The 17,182-nt window shown below is 42.5% G+C and overlaps 2 protein-coding genes across 5 annotated transcripts in view; both read left to right on the forward strand.

Moving 5' to 3' along the window:
- LOC308324579 (myosin-9-like) overlaps positions 1–8,302 on the forward strand; it is a 43,588-nt gene extending 35,286 nt beyond the window's left edge. For both annotated transcript variants that reach the window (XM_080776674.1, XM_080776675.1), the window contains 13 exons: positions 64–168; positions 833–985; positions 1,132–1,380; positions 1,912–2,124; positions 2,617–2,829; positions 3,040–3,201; positions 4,065–4,193; positions 4,327–4,415; positions 4,723–4,846; positions 5,244–5,452; positions 5,660–5,768; positions 5,992–6,164; positions 6,518–8,302. In XM_080776674.1, the coding sequence (XP_080632800.1) occupies positions 64–168; positions 833–985; positions 1,132–1,380; positions 1,912–2,124; positions 2,617–2,829; positions 3,040–3,201; positions 4,065–4,193; positions 4,327–4,415; positions 4,723–4,846; positions 5,244–5,452; positions 5,660–5,768; positions 5,992–6,164; positions 6,518–6,626 (2,037 nt within the window). In that variant the 3' untranslated portion in view covers positions 6,627–8,302. The remainder of the gene's footprint in view (positions 1–63; positions 169–832; positions 986–1,131; positions 1,381–1,911; positions 2,125–2,616; positions 2,830–3,039; positions 3,202–4,064; positions 4,194–4,326; positions 4,416–4,722; positions 4,847–5,243; positions 5,453–5,659; positions 5,769–5,991; positions 6,165–6,517) is intronic.
- A 180-nt stretch (positions 8,303–8,482) lies between these two features.
- Positions 8,483–16,173, forward strand: LOC308323891 (mitochondrial glycine transporter A-like). 3 transcript variants are annotated; one of them, XM_080775751.1, is made up of 9 exons: positions 8,483–8,526; positions 9,354–9,506; positions 10,488–10,603; positions 12,386–12,510; positions 13,484–13,568; positions 13,675–13,854; positions 14,051–14,219; positions 14,354–14,520; positions 14,837–16,173. In XM_080775751.1, the coding sequence occupies exons 3-9, from the start codon at positions 10,589–10,591 to the stop codon at positions 14,957–14,959; spliced, it is 864 nt and encodes a 287-aa protein (XP_080631877.1). In that variant the 5' UTR covers positions 8,483–8,526; positions 9,354–9,506; positions 10,488–10,588; the 3' UTR covers positions 14,960–16,173. The 3 variants fall into 3 exon arrangements, with proteins under 3 accessions (XP_080631877.1, XP_080631878.1, XP_080631876.1); XM_080775752.1 differs by lacking the exon at positions 8,483–8,526 and having other exon boundaries at positions 9,230–9,506; positions 10,485–10,603; XM_080775750.1 differs by lacking the exon at positions 8,483–8,526 and having other exon boundaries at positions 9,230–9,506.
- The last annotated feature ends 1,009 nt before the right edge of the window (positions 16,174–17,182 follow it).

Raw genomic sequence — 17,182 nt, forward strand, 5'->3', positions numbered from 1 at the left:
TAAAACGTGATGTTCAAGAGATGATTCGTGTACTCCTGCGTTCATGCTGCGTCTCTCTGATAGGCGGAGCTGGACAACGTGACTACCTTGCTGAGTGATGTGGAAGGAAAGTCCATTAAGGCCAGCAAGGACTGCTCTACTGTGGAGTCCCAGCTCCAAGATGTCCAGGTACACAAGCACACTGTCAAATCCTCAGTACTTATTTAACCCTGAGAGTTTACAAAGTACTGTCACATTCAGAGTATTTAACTGAGTGTACAAAAGTGATTTGTATGCTGATTTACAAATGGATAAATGAACACTCTGTGCAAATTAAACATTAACACACTGCTGTGTCCTGAAAGCCAAGCTTTGTGAATTCCCCATACTGTGTGTATATACTATAGCTCTTAGGTAGATTTCAACTTTATTGTCACATCACAAGTGTAAAGAAAAGTGGGTGAAATATTGTTTTGTACAAGCTCCTTTGTACATTTGCAGTTTTTAGGAAAGGGAAGAAGAATGGATATCATATATGATATGAGTAGAGTGACAGCTGGGTCCTCATCTCCTCTGACCAGCAGGTCAGATATTCCTGATATGAGTAGATGACTAGCTAACCTACAATCATTTATTCAGAAATTTGCCACCGGCTAGGACGTTGTGAGGTTTTCATATCATGTCATACATAACATTGTATACAGGAAGTGCAGTGTATCATGTACTGCAGAACCATTAGATTATGTTTACAGTCATAATTCATAAGCTCTTTTTCCTTTGCAACATTCTTTCTTGCTCGGTCACTCATTTCTTGTCTCTTTTCCTCTCTTCCACTCCATATTCTGTACACCAGGAACTTCTCACAGAGGAGACTCGTCAGAAGTTGTCCCTCGGCACTCGTCTCCGTCAGCTGGAAGATGAGCAGAACAACCTGAAAGAGCAGCTGGAGGAGGAAGAGGAGGGCAAGAGGAACGTAGAGAAGCAGCTCCTGACAGTCCAGGCTCAGGTAAGAGACCTCCGGGTCCCAAACGCAGAGGTGCTCTTTTGGACTTGAGGGTTACAGAGAATTTTGGGGACTCGTATGAACCAGACATTTTATTATCCTCAAATGTGTGGGACACTCAAATGTGACGATTCCTCTCGTCCTGGCAGCTCGCTGACTTGAAGAAGAAGGCAGAGCAGGATTCTGGCTGTCTGGAGAACGCAGAGGAGGGAAAGAAGAGAGTTCAGAGGGACCTGGAGTCTGTGAACCAGCGCCTGGAGGAGAAATCCTCCGCCTTTGACAAGCTTGACAAGACCAAGACACGCCTACAGCAGGAGCTGGATGACCTTCTGGTGGACCAGGACCACCTCCGACAGATCGTCTCCAACCTGGAGAAGAAGCAAAAGAAGTTTGACCAGGTGAGGGAACCATAGATTTGTGCACTTGGGTTATAAAGTAAAAAATAACACTAGCAATGCTACATAAAGGTAACATACAATAACATAAGAGACATACAACATGGAAAAAAGATAGAAAGAAATGTAAAGGTACTATAGTGCCATCCTACCTAATCAGCAGTAGGAAGCTGAGCCAGTGCTTGCGCAGCCACTATGATGCTGTTGGACACTTCCAGGCGCTGCATACATTTGTAAATCAGTTGCCTTAACAGTGCCTCACAAGTGGGCACACCAACATAAGTAATCTACTGACTGGTACTATGCAGGAAGCATTGAGTTACTCATGAGCTGTTTGCATTCAATGGTATTTAAAAGAAAAAACAATCAGTGAAGACCATGTGACTAAAGAATAATGGATCAAGTTATGTTTTGCAGGACAGGGACATATCTAGTTGTTATATTCACGCACATTCATTTACTTTCTCAAAACGTTATAATCCTGCACAAACAACCAAAGTAATAAGTTTGCCACGCATTTTCCATCCTTTCCAGATGCTGGCAGAGGAGAAGAACATCTCTGCCCGCTATGCAGAGGAACGTGACCGTGCCGAGGCGGAGGCCAGAGAGAAGGAGACCCGTGCTCTGGCACTAACCCGTGAGCTCGAGTCCCTGATGGACATCAAGGACGAGATGGACCGCAACAACAAGCTACTGCGAGCTGAAATGGAGGACCTGGTCTCCTCCAAGGACGACGTCGGCAAGAGTGTAAAGCCTCTTCTTTCATTCTTTCATAGAACCTCAGTTATCGTTTCTGTCGGTCAGAAACCTCCCATATTTTAAGTTTTTTTTTCATAAATGAATGCCCTACTTAACCCATTCAGACCGGGAACCCATTTTGGTGTCAGCATCATGTTATGCTTTAGCTATTGAAAAATAGCAGATCTACAAGCTCATAGCGCGCCACCGAGTGGCGCGCTAAGAGCTTGTAGGTCTGCTATTTTTGAAAAATCGAAGAACGATTGACATTTTTGTAGAATCTGATCTCAGGTCAGAATGGGTTCATCAGACAAGTGTGTGTCCAGTGGAAACCTCGTATGAATCTGATCTTAGGTCAGAATGGGTTAATCATACTACAGCGTCACACAAAAGCATCAAACGTAGCTTGATCTTGTCCATCTGCTACTTTTGCTGTTGTTGAATCCTGAAAAGTATGTTTTGGACGTTCTATTCTTAATTCTCCCTCACCCCATCTTGCAGGTGCATGAGCTGGAGAAGGCAAAGCGTGGCATGGATCAGCAGCTGGAGGAGATGAGGACCCAGCTGGAGGAGTTGGAGGACGAGCTGCAGGCCACCGAGGATGCCAAGCTGCGTCTGGAGGTCAACATGCAGGCCATGAAGGCCCAGTATGATAGAGACCTGGCCGGACGCGACGAGATGGGCGAGGAGAAGAAGAGGGCCCTGGTCAAACAGGTAGGCTGGTCTGCATACATCGATAATATCCTATATCAATAATATAGGCCGATATTTATTTACCATACGCATATTGTTGCAGTATTTAATATCGCTGAAACGTATTGAGATATAACATTTTGGATATCCAGAAATCCCCAATTGAAGTGAATTCAAATAAGCTAAGTAGTTGTGTTGCATATCTTATGTTGAGTGTCTGTACCTCTGTAGGTGAGGGAGATGGAAATGGAGTTGGAAGACGAGAGGAAGCAGCGCGCCGTTGCCGTGGCAGCACGCAAGAAGATGGAGCTGGACCTGAAGGAGCTGGAGGCCGCCATCGACAACGCCAACAAGAACCGTGACGAGGCCCTCAAGCAACTTAAGAAGCTCCAGGTGTGTGGAACATTTGTTCTTCTCAAAAAGACTTCATGTCAACGACCCCCAAATTGACACATAACAGCCCACAGATTTGAAAGGATATGCCAGGGGCAGGGACCCTCACAAGAGAAGATTAGTATGGTTATATATTTGATATGATACTTTTTCATTTCAAGGACCCCCAGTTTGATATGCATTAGGCTACGGACCCTCATTTGATGCTATGTTGATCTTTGGACTCCAAATTTATGCTGTAGTATAGTCTGTGTTGATAGATAGATACTTTATTGATCCCAGAGGGGATGATCCCATAGCTCATACAGGCATGCAATCACAAAAAGGGAGTGCACAGATTAAAATACAAATATATTATGAATAAGCATAAAAAATAATTAATGTGTCACTAGATATAGACCCATAAATAACTAAAAGCTGGGAAGCCAATAGTCCAGTTCATATGCCTAGTGGCTGGCCGTGGCGTTAAAGAGCCTGTGTATGTATATGAGCCAGCAATGTGTTCATATACAGAACGGAACATCCTTGCGACCACTTTTATGGTCTGCCAAGATTTTGTGGCGAGGATTTCTCACATTGTCCATTATGGCAAGCATTATGGTTCATTTGGTTCCATTTGTATGCTCTGTTACAGATGCATAAGGATCCATCCATTTGGTAAAAACTATGAATTGTTTGGCTGGGGAACCCCCTCAAAGACCCCTAGGTGTCCCCAGACTGCACTTAGAATGCTAATTCACTGGTGTAGAATGCATCACCATCCGAAACATCTCTGCCAAGTCAACCCTGTTTCCTGTTGTCGTTTTGTCTCCTGTCTAGATGAATGTGTTTTTATTTGTGTCTGTATGTTCCTCTCCCCACAGGCCCAGATGAAGGACCTTCTCAGGGAGCTGGAGGACACCCGCATGTCCAGAGAGGAGATCCTGGCCCAGTCCAAGGAGACGGAGAAGAAGCTGAAGAGCATGGAGGCCGAAATGATCCAGATGCAGGAGGTGCTTATTGTCTGTTAATTACACTCGATGAATACATATATTAGTTTGCTTGCATTCCGTTTGACCCTACCTACAATTGCTTCAATGAAAACCACTGTTGCCCACACTGATACTTGAGTTGTTCTTTTTTCAGGAACTTGCATCTGCAGAGCGTGTGAAGCGACAAGCCCAGCAGGAGAGAGACGAGCTCCAGGATGAGATCAACAACCAGGCCAGCAAGAAGTAAGACGAGAACTTCTCCATGAAACCAATAGAGCGCTTGTTGGGCCGAATCCCAGTTTTGGGACAGTCCTACACCACCAATTACCAATGTTTTGTTTTAAGATTCTATTTAATAGCATTTAAAAAATTGGCAACCAAAGAAACTCAAATGATGGCAACCAAAGAAACTCAAATGGTGACCTAAAGTTTTATCCGCTCTGACCGGATGAGAAACACGAACATGGTATTGATGCCAAGCTAATCTGCATCCATCCTCCATTCCTCACTTGTTTCCCCGTTCCTAACTGCTCTCCTGTCCGTCTCTCAGCGCCCTGATTGCGGAGGAGAAGAGGAGACTGGAGGCGCGTATCGCTCAGCTGGAGGAGGAGTTGGAGGAAGAGCAGTGCAACACTGAGCTGGTCAACGACCGACTGAAGAGAGCCATGCTGCAGGTCTGTACATCAACGCTATTTAATGTCTAACTGAATGTCATTTTTAACCACAGTATTTAATGTCTGTAACTGAACGTCTCTTTTAACCACAGTATTTAATTTCTGGAACTGAATGTTGATTTTAACCACTTTAGCCCTGTTTTATACTTTAGCCCTGTTGTATAATGGATAGATCTGCAAGTTCACAACTTGTCACAATGGGACACATTGTGAGCTTGCAGATCAGGGTGACAATTTTCACCTATGACATGCCCAATATAGGGACACCATGTTAAAATGAAATTAAACTTGAATGTTAAAATGAAGTCTGTTGTAAACATTTTCTATTGTTGGAAACCTTTGAGATTCTGTGTTTGCTGAACCAACAAGTCCAACAATCCTCTCTGTCCCCCCTCAGACGGACCAGATGAACGTGGAGCTGACTGCTGAGCGCAGCACCTCCCAACGCATTGAGGGAGCTCGTGCCCAGCTGGAGCGTCAGAACAAGGAGTTGAAGATGAAGCTTCATGAGCTGGAAGGAACTGTCAAGTCCAAGTACAAGGCCAGCATCACTGCCCTGGAGGCCAAGATCGCTCAGCTGGAGGAACAGCTGGACATCGAGACTAGGTGAGCACCAAGTCTCTGTACAATATGACCAGCCTGAAATTCACATGACAGAGCATGGTGGTGTACTTGGAAATCAAGAAGGGACAAAAGTAGGTCAAACATGACCTCAGTATAAAAACATTTTACAGTGTAGCCATAAAATCATACTTCTGGATTACATTATGTAATGGAGTATGAGCCTGACCACATGCTCTGCTCCTGATCCAGGGAGAGGCAGGCGGCATCAAAGCTGGTGAGACGTACAGAGAAGAAACTGAAGGAGGTTATCCTTACCGTGGACGATGAGAGACGCAACACAGAGCAATACAAAGACCAGGTCAGGTTTTTCCACTTTCACTGCTTTTAAAAGACCCATGATGGTACTTTTCTGGCATTATGTTGCTGTATTCCTGCTGACATTACTGTTGGATACAGATTTTGGTTTATTGTAAATTAACATCCTTAGACCTTTTGTGCCATCTCCACATCGCTATAGTTAATTCATAAAGCTTATTGTTCTTAATTCATGCAATGGTGGTTTTCTTGTCATTTCCGTTCAGGCAGAGAAGTTGAACTCTCGCATGAAGCAACTGAAGCGTCAGCTGGAGGAGGCGGAGGAGGAGGCCCAGCGGGCCAACGCCAACCGCAGGAAACTGCAGCGTGAGCTGGAGGACGCCACTGAGTCGGCCGACTCCATGAACCGTGAAGTCAACGTTCTCAAGAACAAGCTCAGGTGGGCAGCAGGACTTGGACTTTTCCAAACATCTCAAGCTCACCAATCGACAAATCTCCATGCTATAGTGGTGCCCCCCCTGAATACAAACATAGGAAAACTGATCTAACACAATAAATTGAAAGATTGAGAAGAAACTTTAAAATGGGATTATTTTTATTATCTTATCCTGATATATCTGGGTTAAGTGTTTACATGACCTTTTCCTCAGGGTTTCTTTGTGTATCTTTTCTTTGTTTTTGATGTTACTGAGATTTAAAAACAACCCGTACATAATCCACTGTAATGTTACTGAGATTTAAAAACAACCCGTACATAATCCACTGTAACGGTTTGTTTTTGATTGTTGCCAGGCGTGGAGACCTGCCTCTTACCATGCGACGCATTGTGAGCCGCGCTGGCATCGAGAGCGACGAGGAGAGCGAGCCCAAGAGTGACACGCCCGAGCCCAAGCCTGAATGAAGAACCCCAGCATGCACTTCCTGCTCTTTGAATGCATCATGGATTGACGAGACCCAAATACTGACACCAAACACATACTGACACCAAACACACACACACACACACACACACACACACACCTACTGTATGCAGAGGACACACAAGCAAACAATACTGTATGAATTAAGAGGCAGGGAGTCTTCACTCTAAAGGCCCTCATAACGTCTCTCATTTTAACGTTGACAATCCAAGTACACTCTCCCAGATGAAGAAGCCAGTAAACGCATAAATATGCTGACAATCACCACTCTGACATGTACTTATATACACACATACACTATTTTTGGGCCAAACTTTTTTTTTCTCATGCTTCATTCTTTGTGCTATGGGAAGAAAAACAACCATGAAATAGATATGAATGATATTTTTATAAGGAAACATTCCGATGATAATAGTCCTGTTTTAGGATCTATTTTTCTAATTGAAGAAAGAAACAATGAAAGAACTATAAACAAATGAAGAAAGCTTACTGGAAGAGGACCAAAGTAATATCGCAATCTATAGAACTGTATTTTATTCGAGAAGTTTTATAATGGTTAAGTATGAAAAGTACAACATGTTTATGGCTCTTTGCTCGCTCTCACCTTAGTTGTTAACATTATGTGCTGACATGTACCCTTTTAATGTAGTTGTCGTTAGTACTCGACACGACTATGCTTGTTGGGCTTAATGATTTCGAGAGATACACATTTAAAGTGCATTTAACGACATGGATTCATGTGCAGCATCACACAAATTGTGTCCCGTTGGCGCATAACGAAGGTGGTGGATTGTGCTAGATTTTGCACTGACATGTACAATGGTGGCTGAGGCTTTGCAATGCTACGGCATTGTAAACCACGTCAATGGTGACAATGTTTCACACGACTATGCACGCGCTCATATAGTCACGCACCCAATATGCCGACTGGCCTTAAATACAGTTCTCTACTGTGCAAGGTTTATTTCCACTGCTCTGGACACATGTAGATTTTTTTCCTGTATGTTTCTTTACTACTATCAATGTTTTTTATTGATGCGCAGGGTAAAACAGGGTGGTGGGGTTGATCAATACTCAGCACGCACTGTATTCTCAGGGCACAGCTTGTTGGGGTGGAGGAGGTGAAGTTTCTACACCAAAGGGAGTTTGAAGGGAAGGTGGAGGTTGTGGGAAGGTGAGGTTGTGACTACTGGACATTAGGACATGGCTGACAATTACACAGCAAAATCCTGTGTTAATTTAACTAAGAGTGATCATTGGCTATATTCTTATACTCATGACTTAACATAAGATTTTTCTGTATACTTTAGCCTAAAATACACTGTATCCTGACAGTAAAGTGATCAGTTGCAAAGAAGGATCTATCATATCAGAAAATGGTGATGTTACAGTAAAAAGATGAGACAGTGTTAGGTCTTCCCCACCGGCTGTGCTCGAGGTCTGCTTTTTGGCTCACACTGCTGGAAAGTGAGAGGACTGTTATTAAGGATAACGGACAACTAAAGGATCTATGTGTCTATATTCTTTCGCACTTAAGAACCAAGAAATGAAGAGAAATACCTGAAAATGTTCTGTCTGCACCTCTGGAAGTGAAACATTGAGGACAATTTGTGGATTTGTTGGTATTATCGCAATAAAGAGGCTTTCTAAACTGCTACGTCTTGTCCAGTGGGTGTTTGTGGCTATTTTACAGTTGTGTTTAATAATGGTGGTTGCTGTATCTAAGATGACACTGTCAAAGCCAGTTGTTTTTTAATTGGCATGCCATGACATCACCAGCAGAGGGCAGTCCAGACTCTGTTTACCACTGGACAGTGGACAAGCAGCAGAGCATAATGATGTAGCAAGTCTGAACCGGTTCTGACTCTGGACACATTTTGGGTAAGACACTACGAACAGATTTTATTTTCATCGTTTTGTGTGGGGTATGGGTATCTTATTCCTAGCCTCACTCATTGTGTAGTTGACATTGATTTTCAGACGAGAACTTTAGTAAACATTAAAATACAGCAGGTAGTTAAAACATGCTAAATTGAAAACGCTGTTATTCCACTTAATATCTTATACTCTGAGGGAGTGGGAAAATGTGGGGAAATGTTTATGATCTATTGTCCAAACAGTTTAACATACCTTAAGTGCTTGTAAATATGTATTGTTGCCTGCACCTGCCCTGTACAGTTCAAAGTTGTATTATTATCTGACTTAAATTATTACAGGCTCATTGTGTATCCATTGAGTTCCTATTCAGATAATGCAGGCTGCCTGCAAAAAACGCCAAATCACTGCCTGCCAGACAGTGAGTTGGCGTTTTTTGTCAACGCCACATTGTCTAATGTTTAATATTAAAAGTTTACAGCACCAGTAAAATATTAAATGTATTGGGAATATCGCGATATCAACAGTGATCAAATGGGTGGAGCCACGGGCGACAGTCGCAGTCTGGTCGGAGAGGCGGAGCCAATAATGGCAGATCTACAAGTTAACAATGCGACGCGTTGTTTACTGTAGATCAGCTGTAGATCTGCTGCTTTTGGTATAGCGATAGTTATACTGTCGTTACGTAGTTAAACAGGAACCGGCCGGTTTAGCAACACATCGACTCATTGCCAGGAGGAGTAGAATAGAGGGACTGATGTGGTCTAATCCCTCATCAATGAGCAGCAGTCACTGTCCCGCATCGACGCATTGCTCCTCTCTGTTTACAGCAGGTCAGACTGGAGACTGTGGAGAGGATAGAGAACCCACCGTTTCGTAAAGGACTCACTGTGTGAAGGAGTAAACTATTAAATTGCAGAGTATTTTTCTGTTTGTTTTAACTTTCTCAATCTTCGCATTTGTCTGCCTCTACAAGAAACCAGCCGGTAAGCGAAATATTAAAAGGACAGGTGCCATGGTGGGATTATGATGGCCTTGTGATGATGATCAGTTTTATTATTAATAATGACAAGTTGTGCGACTCCCCTTGATTTATCATGTGGTATGGCATGTAAATCCAATCCTGCCAGTCAGTCAGCAAAGGTGGTCCTTAGCCCTAATGCATATATATTACTATACTAGATTACATAAAGTGAAATTAGACTAGTTACATTGTCATAGACGCTTATGATTTTCAACTCCCATCCCAGAGAGTTCAGTTTGGGTCGTCAGTCCAGAACCCTGTTCCCTGTCCCCAATCCACACCTCAGACTCTGAACTTCCCACCCAGCCAGATAGATAGATACTGTACATACGAATTGAGCAGACAATTGACCTATGGGCCATGCTCAGGAATCAGGATGTATGATGTAATATTTTCAATGTTTGATGTTGCAGTAATTTTAAACCTAATGTGTACCGTTTACTAGATTTAAAACATGTTCCAGGAATCCCAAGATATTATATTGCTAATTACAAACGAGTAACACATTTCAAAGTAATCTGACCTAAGACAGTCAGTCACTTACTGAGCACACATGACTGCACATGCACACAGACATGCATTCATTTTGACGACACACTCACGTGAACTGCATTAAAAGCATGTGCAGCAGGATCACAAAGCACTTGTCCTAATATGTGAGATGCTCGTCTGTGATTGGTTAATGGGAGGCTGTATCTTGGACAGTCACAGGACGGGCGGTTCGTTAACTGGCCCTATAGTCTTCAGTACCTGCCTGAACTCCCATCAGTCAGTCACAGGCAGACCTCCACGCCGCACCTCTCAGCTTCAAATGTACGGACACAACCTATCCTAGTTGATTTTGTTGCCAATTCGTTCTGTCTGTATAAATAGGCTAATCTAATGCACTGACATCAAGTTTTGAAATGACATTTCAGTAAAGTTTTGATCTTCTTGCCAGAAGTGTTCTGCAGTAGCCGCTGGAAGGACGCTGGTGAGAGTGAAGACTGACGATAAAGTTGGAAGAGAGACTTTGACTGCACTTGATTATTCTATTGAAGAACCATGGAACTCTCACTGGTGAGTTTTATTGCTGGAATAATTGAAGACATGCATTACATGCATAACGATTCTACAAATGTCTTCTAAATCCTGACAGTTTTCTGAAAAACGTCATGTTTCTATGTCAGTGGTTCTCAAACATTTTTATGTCATGATGGAACACATTTTCACGATTTTTCAAAAATAGCAGACCTACAAGTTCATAGCACGGCACTCTGTGCCACGCTATGAGTTTGTAGATCTAACATAATGCTTGAAACACCAAAAGGGGTTCCCGCCCAGAATGGGTTAAATCTGAGTGTGGAAAAATTGACTGTTATAGGTACAGTACATGTACACGACAGTTAAACTAACACTTGAGATTGTGCTGGGTACATGCATACATTTGGGGAAATACAATATTATAAAATATTACTGATATATAGTTTAACAATGTTCTCTTATTCTGAGTTCCTTTCCAAAGCATGTCAAAACCAAATTCTGTTTTACATCTTAAATATCAGATTGAATCAGATTCCTGTTCCCCGTTAACAACTAGCACAGCTGCACTCTATCTCTGCCCTCGGTTCCTGTCCCTAGTCTACACTAAAGCTACATTTGTAAAACAGCAGAAAATCGCTGCAGTTCCTCCTCCACAGGCATGGAATTTTAAGAATCAGAATAAAACTTTATTGTCACATCACATTACAAGTAACATTGGTGAAATTGTAGGCCCATCAATGCAGTTAAAAGATAGATAGAGAATTAGAGTATAGAATAGTATAATCAAGTGCATTAAAAAAGTGGCTAATTATGCGTAATAAAAAAGGAAAGTGATAACTGCTGTAGATTCAAGTCCAACTGAAGAAAGCACAGGTGAAATGGCTACTGGGTTGTAAAGCGCTATGGCCGTGTGATAAATATTTGTCATGTCACTGAACATTAGTCCCAGAGTAATTAAACAGGGCAGGATGCCATGACACTGTGCATTCTGTCTCAAGCGATAAGGAGTAAGAACATAGATTATGTAGGACCAAGTGATAAGAAACTGTGCTGCACTGTCTGCAGAAAGATGCTCCTGTGATCTGCATTGAGCAACCAGCAACTCTAATGTTGCATACGAGCAGACGCAATGGAAGCCAGTTTACTGTAAATTGCTCTGGATTAAGAGCGTCTGCTAAATGCCTAAATTGTAAAACAGCGACATGACGATGCAAAGACACAATGATGCATGTAGCTGCTCCCATTCGTCTTTGCGTCTGCCGGTGAGAACGCACCATAAGGCAAATGTGAAAAGTTACAAACATGCAGGAAAAAACAGGATGTGCTTTTGAAATCGGCAAGTGGCCTGAGGAAGGTATAGGGATGAACAGTTTGTTTACAAACTAATTTAATCTGTTATGTGTTAACTTGTGGTGGTACCATAAAGTCCAATAGTTGAAAATGACTTTGCAGTCTAACCGCACACATGTCGGGTTATGTTTTAGCTACTTGTGCTGTGGTATTGGCAGACTGCATGGAATTTCTACTGCCACTTTACAATTGGTGACTAATTGTGGATAGCACTGGTGATGCTTGACATGGAGGAACACACTGAACAAGTGCGTTGCATCCGTAGTTCGTACATGTCTGTGTAGTGTACGATGTGATCAAAACCAGACGTCTCTGTCCATAACGTGTTTCCCAATTTATTATCTTTGACTTTATATTTTCAAGCCCACATTACATCAACAAACGTTATGCATCTGTGAAATCGATGTGTTAACCGCCTTCTCTTTGTTCCTTCTCTCTCTTCCTACCTCCCTCTCTCTCTCTCCTTAGACCCACCCTGTGGTCAAAGCCTTCATGTGCGGCTCATTCAGTGGAACCTGCTCCACACTGCTCTTCCAACCACTGGACCTGGTCAAGACACGCCTGCAGACCCTGCATGCCAGCGTGCATCCTGGGTGAGTCTGTGTGCTCTAAACACACCCACATGCATGCATGCACAGTGTGGTCAGTGTGGATAGCTAGCTTGCTGGCTGGCCTTATTGCATGCCCAAACTACACCAGGATTTTCAAAGCGCGCCTATCGTAATTTACTGTGCGCGTACAGCGTTTTTGGAATGGTTTGGAAAGATCCAATTGATATCAATGATACGGGCTACACCAGGCGTGCAGATAACGCGAGCCCCGCATACGAGGGCTTTAAAATAGGATTGGATCTATGTATGCGGGCAGGGCTTGCGTGTCACACGCACATTCTCTGCTGTGGGTAACAGACAACGTGCACGACACATTGCCTTGAATGTGGGAGAAAATAAAAATGTCAACTTATATTGTATTTCATCGGTGTCGAGCTAACCAGCTAACTTTCTTTTTTTCCTATAACTCAGCAATGCGTCTGTGTGTTGGTTCTTCATGAAAATAAATATTTTAAATTTCCTGAAAAACGAACATTTTGGAGTTAGCTGGTTTCTGCCCGACAGCAGACTGAGCAGATATATTATTTTAACCACTTGAGCCCTGTTTTATATTTCTAATCGCTCCCTGTTTCTTTCAGTTCATTTCAAAGTAATCTGACCTTTCAGTCAAGTCAGTCAGTCAGTGAGTGCACATGGCTTCACGTGCACACACAGACAGTGCCAGCATTTGTTCATTTTGACCACTTACTCACATGAAATGCATTAGATTAGAGGCACGTGTAGCAGGATCACAAAGCGCTTCTCCTAATATGTGATAAACTAATCTGTGATTGGTTCATTGGTAGCCGTATCTTGCAGGACACACAGTTAGTCAGCTGGCCCTATATTCTGCCAGACCTTGACAATGCACCTCTCACTATTTTAAAACGTCATTGTACAGTGGTCTTGCCCAAAATAGGGACACCAGGTTGAAAGTGGTTAAAGTGTATTTCTAACAGCCGCCTGTGTCTTTCAGTTCAGCCAGAGTGGGGATGGTGACCATGATTTTGAGTGTTGTGCGCACCGAGAAACTGCTGGGACTGTGGAAGGGGATATCGCCTGTAAGTATGCCCTTCTACTATTTGTTGCCACGCACATGCACCACCACCCATGTCCCATATTACTGAAAGGTCTCATATCATTTTTTTCCCCTTACTCCTCCTTCAGTCCTTCGTGAGGACCATCCCTGGAGTGGGAATCTACTTCAGCACCTACTACTCACTGAAGCAGCACTTCTTCCAGGAGAGGACCCTGGGGGCCATGGATGCTGTGCTGCTGGGGGCCGGGGCCCGCACTGTTGCAGGGGTCTTCATGCTGCCCGTCACAGTCATTAAGACCCGCTTTGAGGTGAGTGGAGGTGATGATGATGTGATGCAGGCTGAAAACGACTGATTACAGTACTACATGCTAACTGTGAACGTGGTTATTTGAAATACAGGTTGGCAAAGGAAAATATTAAACCTTTAGTTATACTGTGTGTAATTATTTTCATGATGTTTCACAGGGATTGAGGTCTAAAACCTGTTGTGTTGTTGCGTTTCAGAGTGGCAAGTATAACTACGGCAGTGTGACTGGGGCTCTGCGAAGTGTGTATCAGACCGAGGGACCCATGGCTCTGTTCTCTGGCCTGACGGCTACTCTCATCAGAGATGCTCCCTTCTCTGGCATCTACGTCATGTTCTATAGTCAGTCCAAAGCAGCACTGCCCAAGGGTACGTTTTAACAATTAATTAATTCATTTAGAGATAATTATTATTATAATCGTCTTTATTGTCCCTGAAGGGATATTTGTCTTCACAGTATGTTCAAAAGTAACAACAAACTAAATCTCCTTCCATTTGTTCAGATATCAGCACGTCTACCTACGCCCCGCTGGCCAACTTCAGCTGTGGCTTGGTGTCAGGGGTGTTGGCGTCCATCATTACCCAGCCTGCCGATGTGGTCAAAACGCACGTTCAAGTGAACCCACAGCTGTACAAGAGGACGACAGATGCTGTCCGATTCATCTACAGGGTAACTATCACCTCTTATATAAGTTAAAACACACACACCCACACACACAAAGAACAAATAGTAAATAATATATATATATTATGTATACATAATAGATAATAAAAGAGAATATCACCTGATATACACTTGTGGATAAGAATGTTTTAATGAGGTTGACATTTTGGTCAGAATGACCTTTCGATAAGATAAGATAGACCTAAATTCTGGTATCGTAGCAGTGACAGCAGTAAAGTGCCATCCATACCAAGCAGTATAAGCACTATTAACTATAACAATCAATATATTGTTTTAAAAGTTCACACCCTCTCTCTCTCAGGAACATGGGTTCCAAGGGTTCTTCCGTGGTGCAGTTCCACGTTCCCTGAGGAGAACCATGATGGCAGCCATGGCGTGGACGGTGTACGAGCAGATGATGGCCCGTGTTGGACTCCAATCCTGAAGAGGGGGGAGGGGGCATGCTGGAGTCTAATGGAGGAGTGGGAAAAGAGGAGAGAGAGTCAAAGAGAGATAAAAGTCAAGTTGCATAATGGAGACGGAGCATGCTGAAATCGTGTTTGCTGTCCGCTCGAGTAACTTTGCATGATGGACTTCAGCAGAGGACAAGAGATTTTCTCTACTAGAGGTGGTGGAGAGAAGTGTTTGGCAGCTCAGTGGAGAAAAGAGAGCTCAGAATGACTGGCACACACTACCAAGTGAAATGTGGGAGCTGGGTTATTGTTATGTCTCTCCTCTCTGGCCTTGGTTTCCTGTGTTTCTACACACTCCTATGAGAAATAAAGTGTAGAAATGCCATGGGGGGAAAAGTAGAATGAAGAACTATAATGTCTTATACTACTGTATTAGATTAGCCTAATTGTCAGACTCTGAGCCTCAGTGGAGTGGGCGGCATCTATGGGCTGGAAACCAGGCTAGTATTAGATAGATTAGAGTGTTCTCTGCCTTCTGTATTGCACTAGAAGTTGTTCCATTTTTCCCGCTAATGAACCGCTCCTGTTCACAATGACTAACTGTGATATTCTATGTTTTGGAAACACTGCTGGGAATTCCTTTCTGTCAGTTTCTCTGACATTTCGTAGAGTTTGCAACGTACAGTATGTGTGTGACTTCAGAAAGACTGCATTGGCACAGTCATGTATTCATTAGTGCCAGTATCTGCTAGTATAAGTGAGCCATTGCACTTTAACCTCATATCATTCACACAGTAAAATCCTCAGTGTTTATATAAGTCAGAGTTAAGTAAACACAGGATTCTACTGTGTAATTGTGTCACTGTATTATTAATATTGTTCTAACATAGAATCTGCTCTGCTTGCTGCCTTTTGACCTGTACAGATGATTTGCCTTACAATAGAGGGTATGCATATGACATCATCATCAAACCCGGAAGTTATGCAGGAACGCCTCATACATCCAAACAGAAATGTCCTATTTGATTGCATTAAACAACGTTAAACAATGTCAAACTCACTTTGCATGTTGCTTTGCCACTCGATTTGCCACTCGATGTGCCATTCACTTTAAGCATGCGCATAGCCGCATACCCTCTATAGAACTATGATCTCATGTGTTTTTATATTTTGTATGTGTAGTGATATTGTTTGTTCTTAAATATATTTTATCTTTTTTTAAGTAAAATAAATGTACAGTATATTGTCTTGCATTTATTGTTCAAATACCTGTGCTTGTTCACAAATACCAAACACAAACCCACACACAGTAGTGTACATTCTTTGTTCACCTATTGTCACTTTACCTTCCTTTACTGTAAATTATTCAACAGAAAGTGACAGACCTGTTCACATTAAACGTTAAACATCAATGATCAAAAGCTTAACCTCAGTGCTGCAATGACATTTTTTCTCGTGAACTTGTAATCCTGATGTGGGCTGAGATGCCATAGGTCAGTGATACTCAACCTCAGGCCCGCGGGACCATTATGACTGGCCCACCAATGAAAATCTAAAAAAAAGAAGAAAGAAAAATCTGGAAAATGAAATAAAAATAAATAAATCTGAATGAAGTTATCTTTAATTACATTATTATAAGTAATACTATTAGAGTTGTACTATTACTCGAACGAAAATAAAAGCTTGGGGGGGGGGGGGGGGGATGCAATGCAAATGAAAGACATATACTGTGTATCCCTATTCCCTGACATAATTTTATAGCTAAACGGACAGAATTCTATTTTATTTGAATGATGAAACCCAGCTGCCATTAATAGTTGGAAATGGAAATGGAAATTGCGGAAATTGTAATTGCGGAAATTGCGGAAATGCTGGAAATGGAAATTGCGGAAATGGAAATTGCGGAAATTGCGGAAATGCGGAAATGGAAATTGCGGAAATTGCGGAAATGGTAATTGCGGAAATTGCGGAAATTGCTCTTCACTTATAGCTATCTATTTTCAGGTAGATTGTTTTATTTTACTCAGTCAGCCATATCACTACTCATTTTTTTCATGAAAAAGGTCATAGCTGGGTAATGTATTTTCAGGCAAATTGTGTTTATTGTATTTTATTTTACTCAATGTATTTTCTGTTAACCAACTTGCTGGCTGGCAGGCAGGCATGCAGACAGCTACTCATAGACAGGCAGACAGACAGACAGACAGCTACTCATGGAGAATTGGACAGGCAGGCAGTCAGACAGCTACTCATAG

Source organism: Protomyctophum bolini (assembly GCF_963924005.1).
Source record: "Protomyctophum bolini genome assembly, chromosome: 11".
NCBI lineage: Eukaryota > Metazoa > Chordata > Actinopteri > Myctophiformes > Myctophidae > Protomyctophum > Protomyctophum bolini.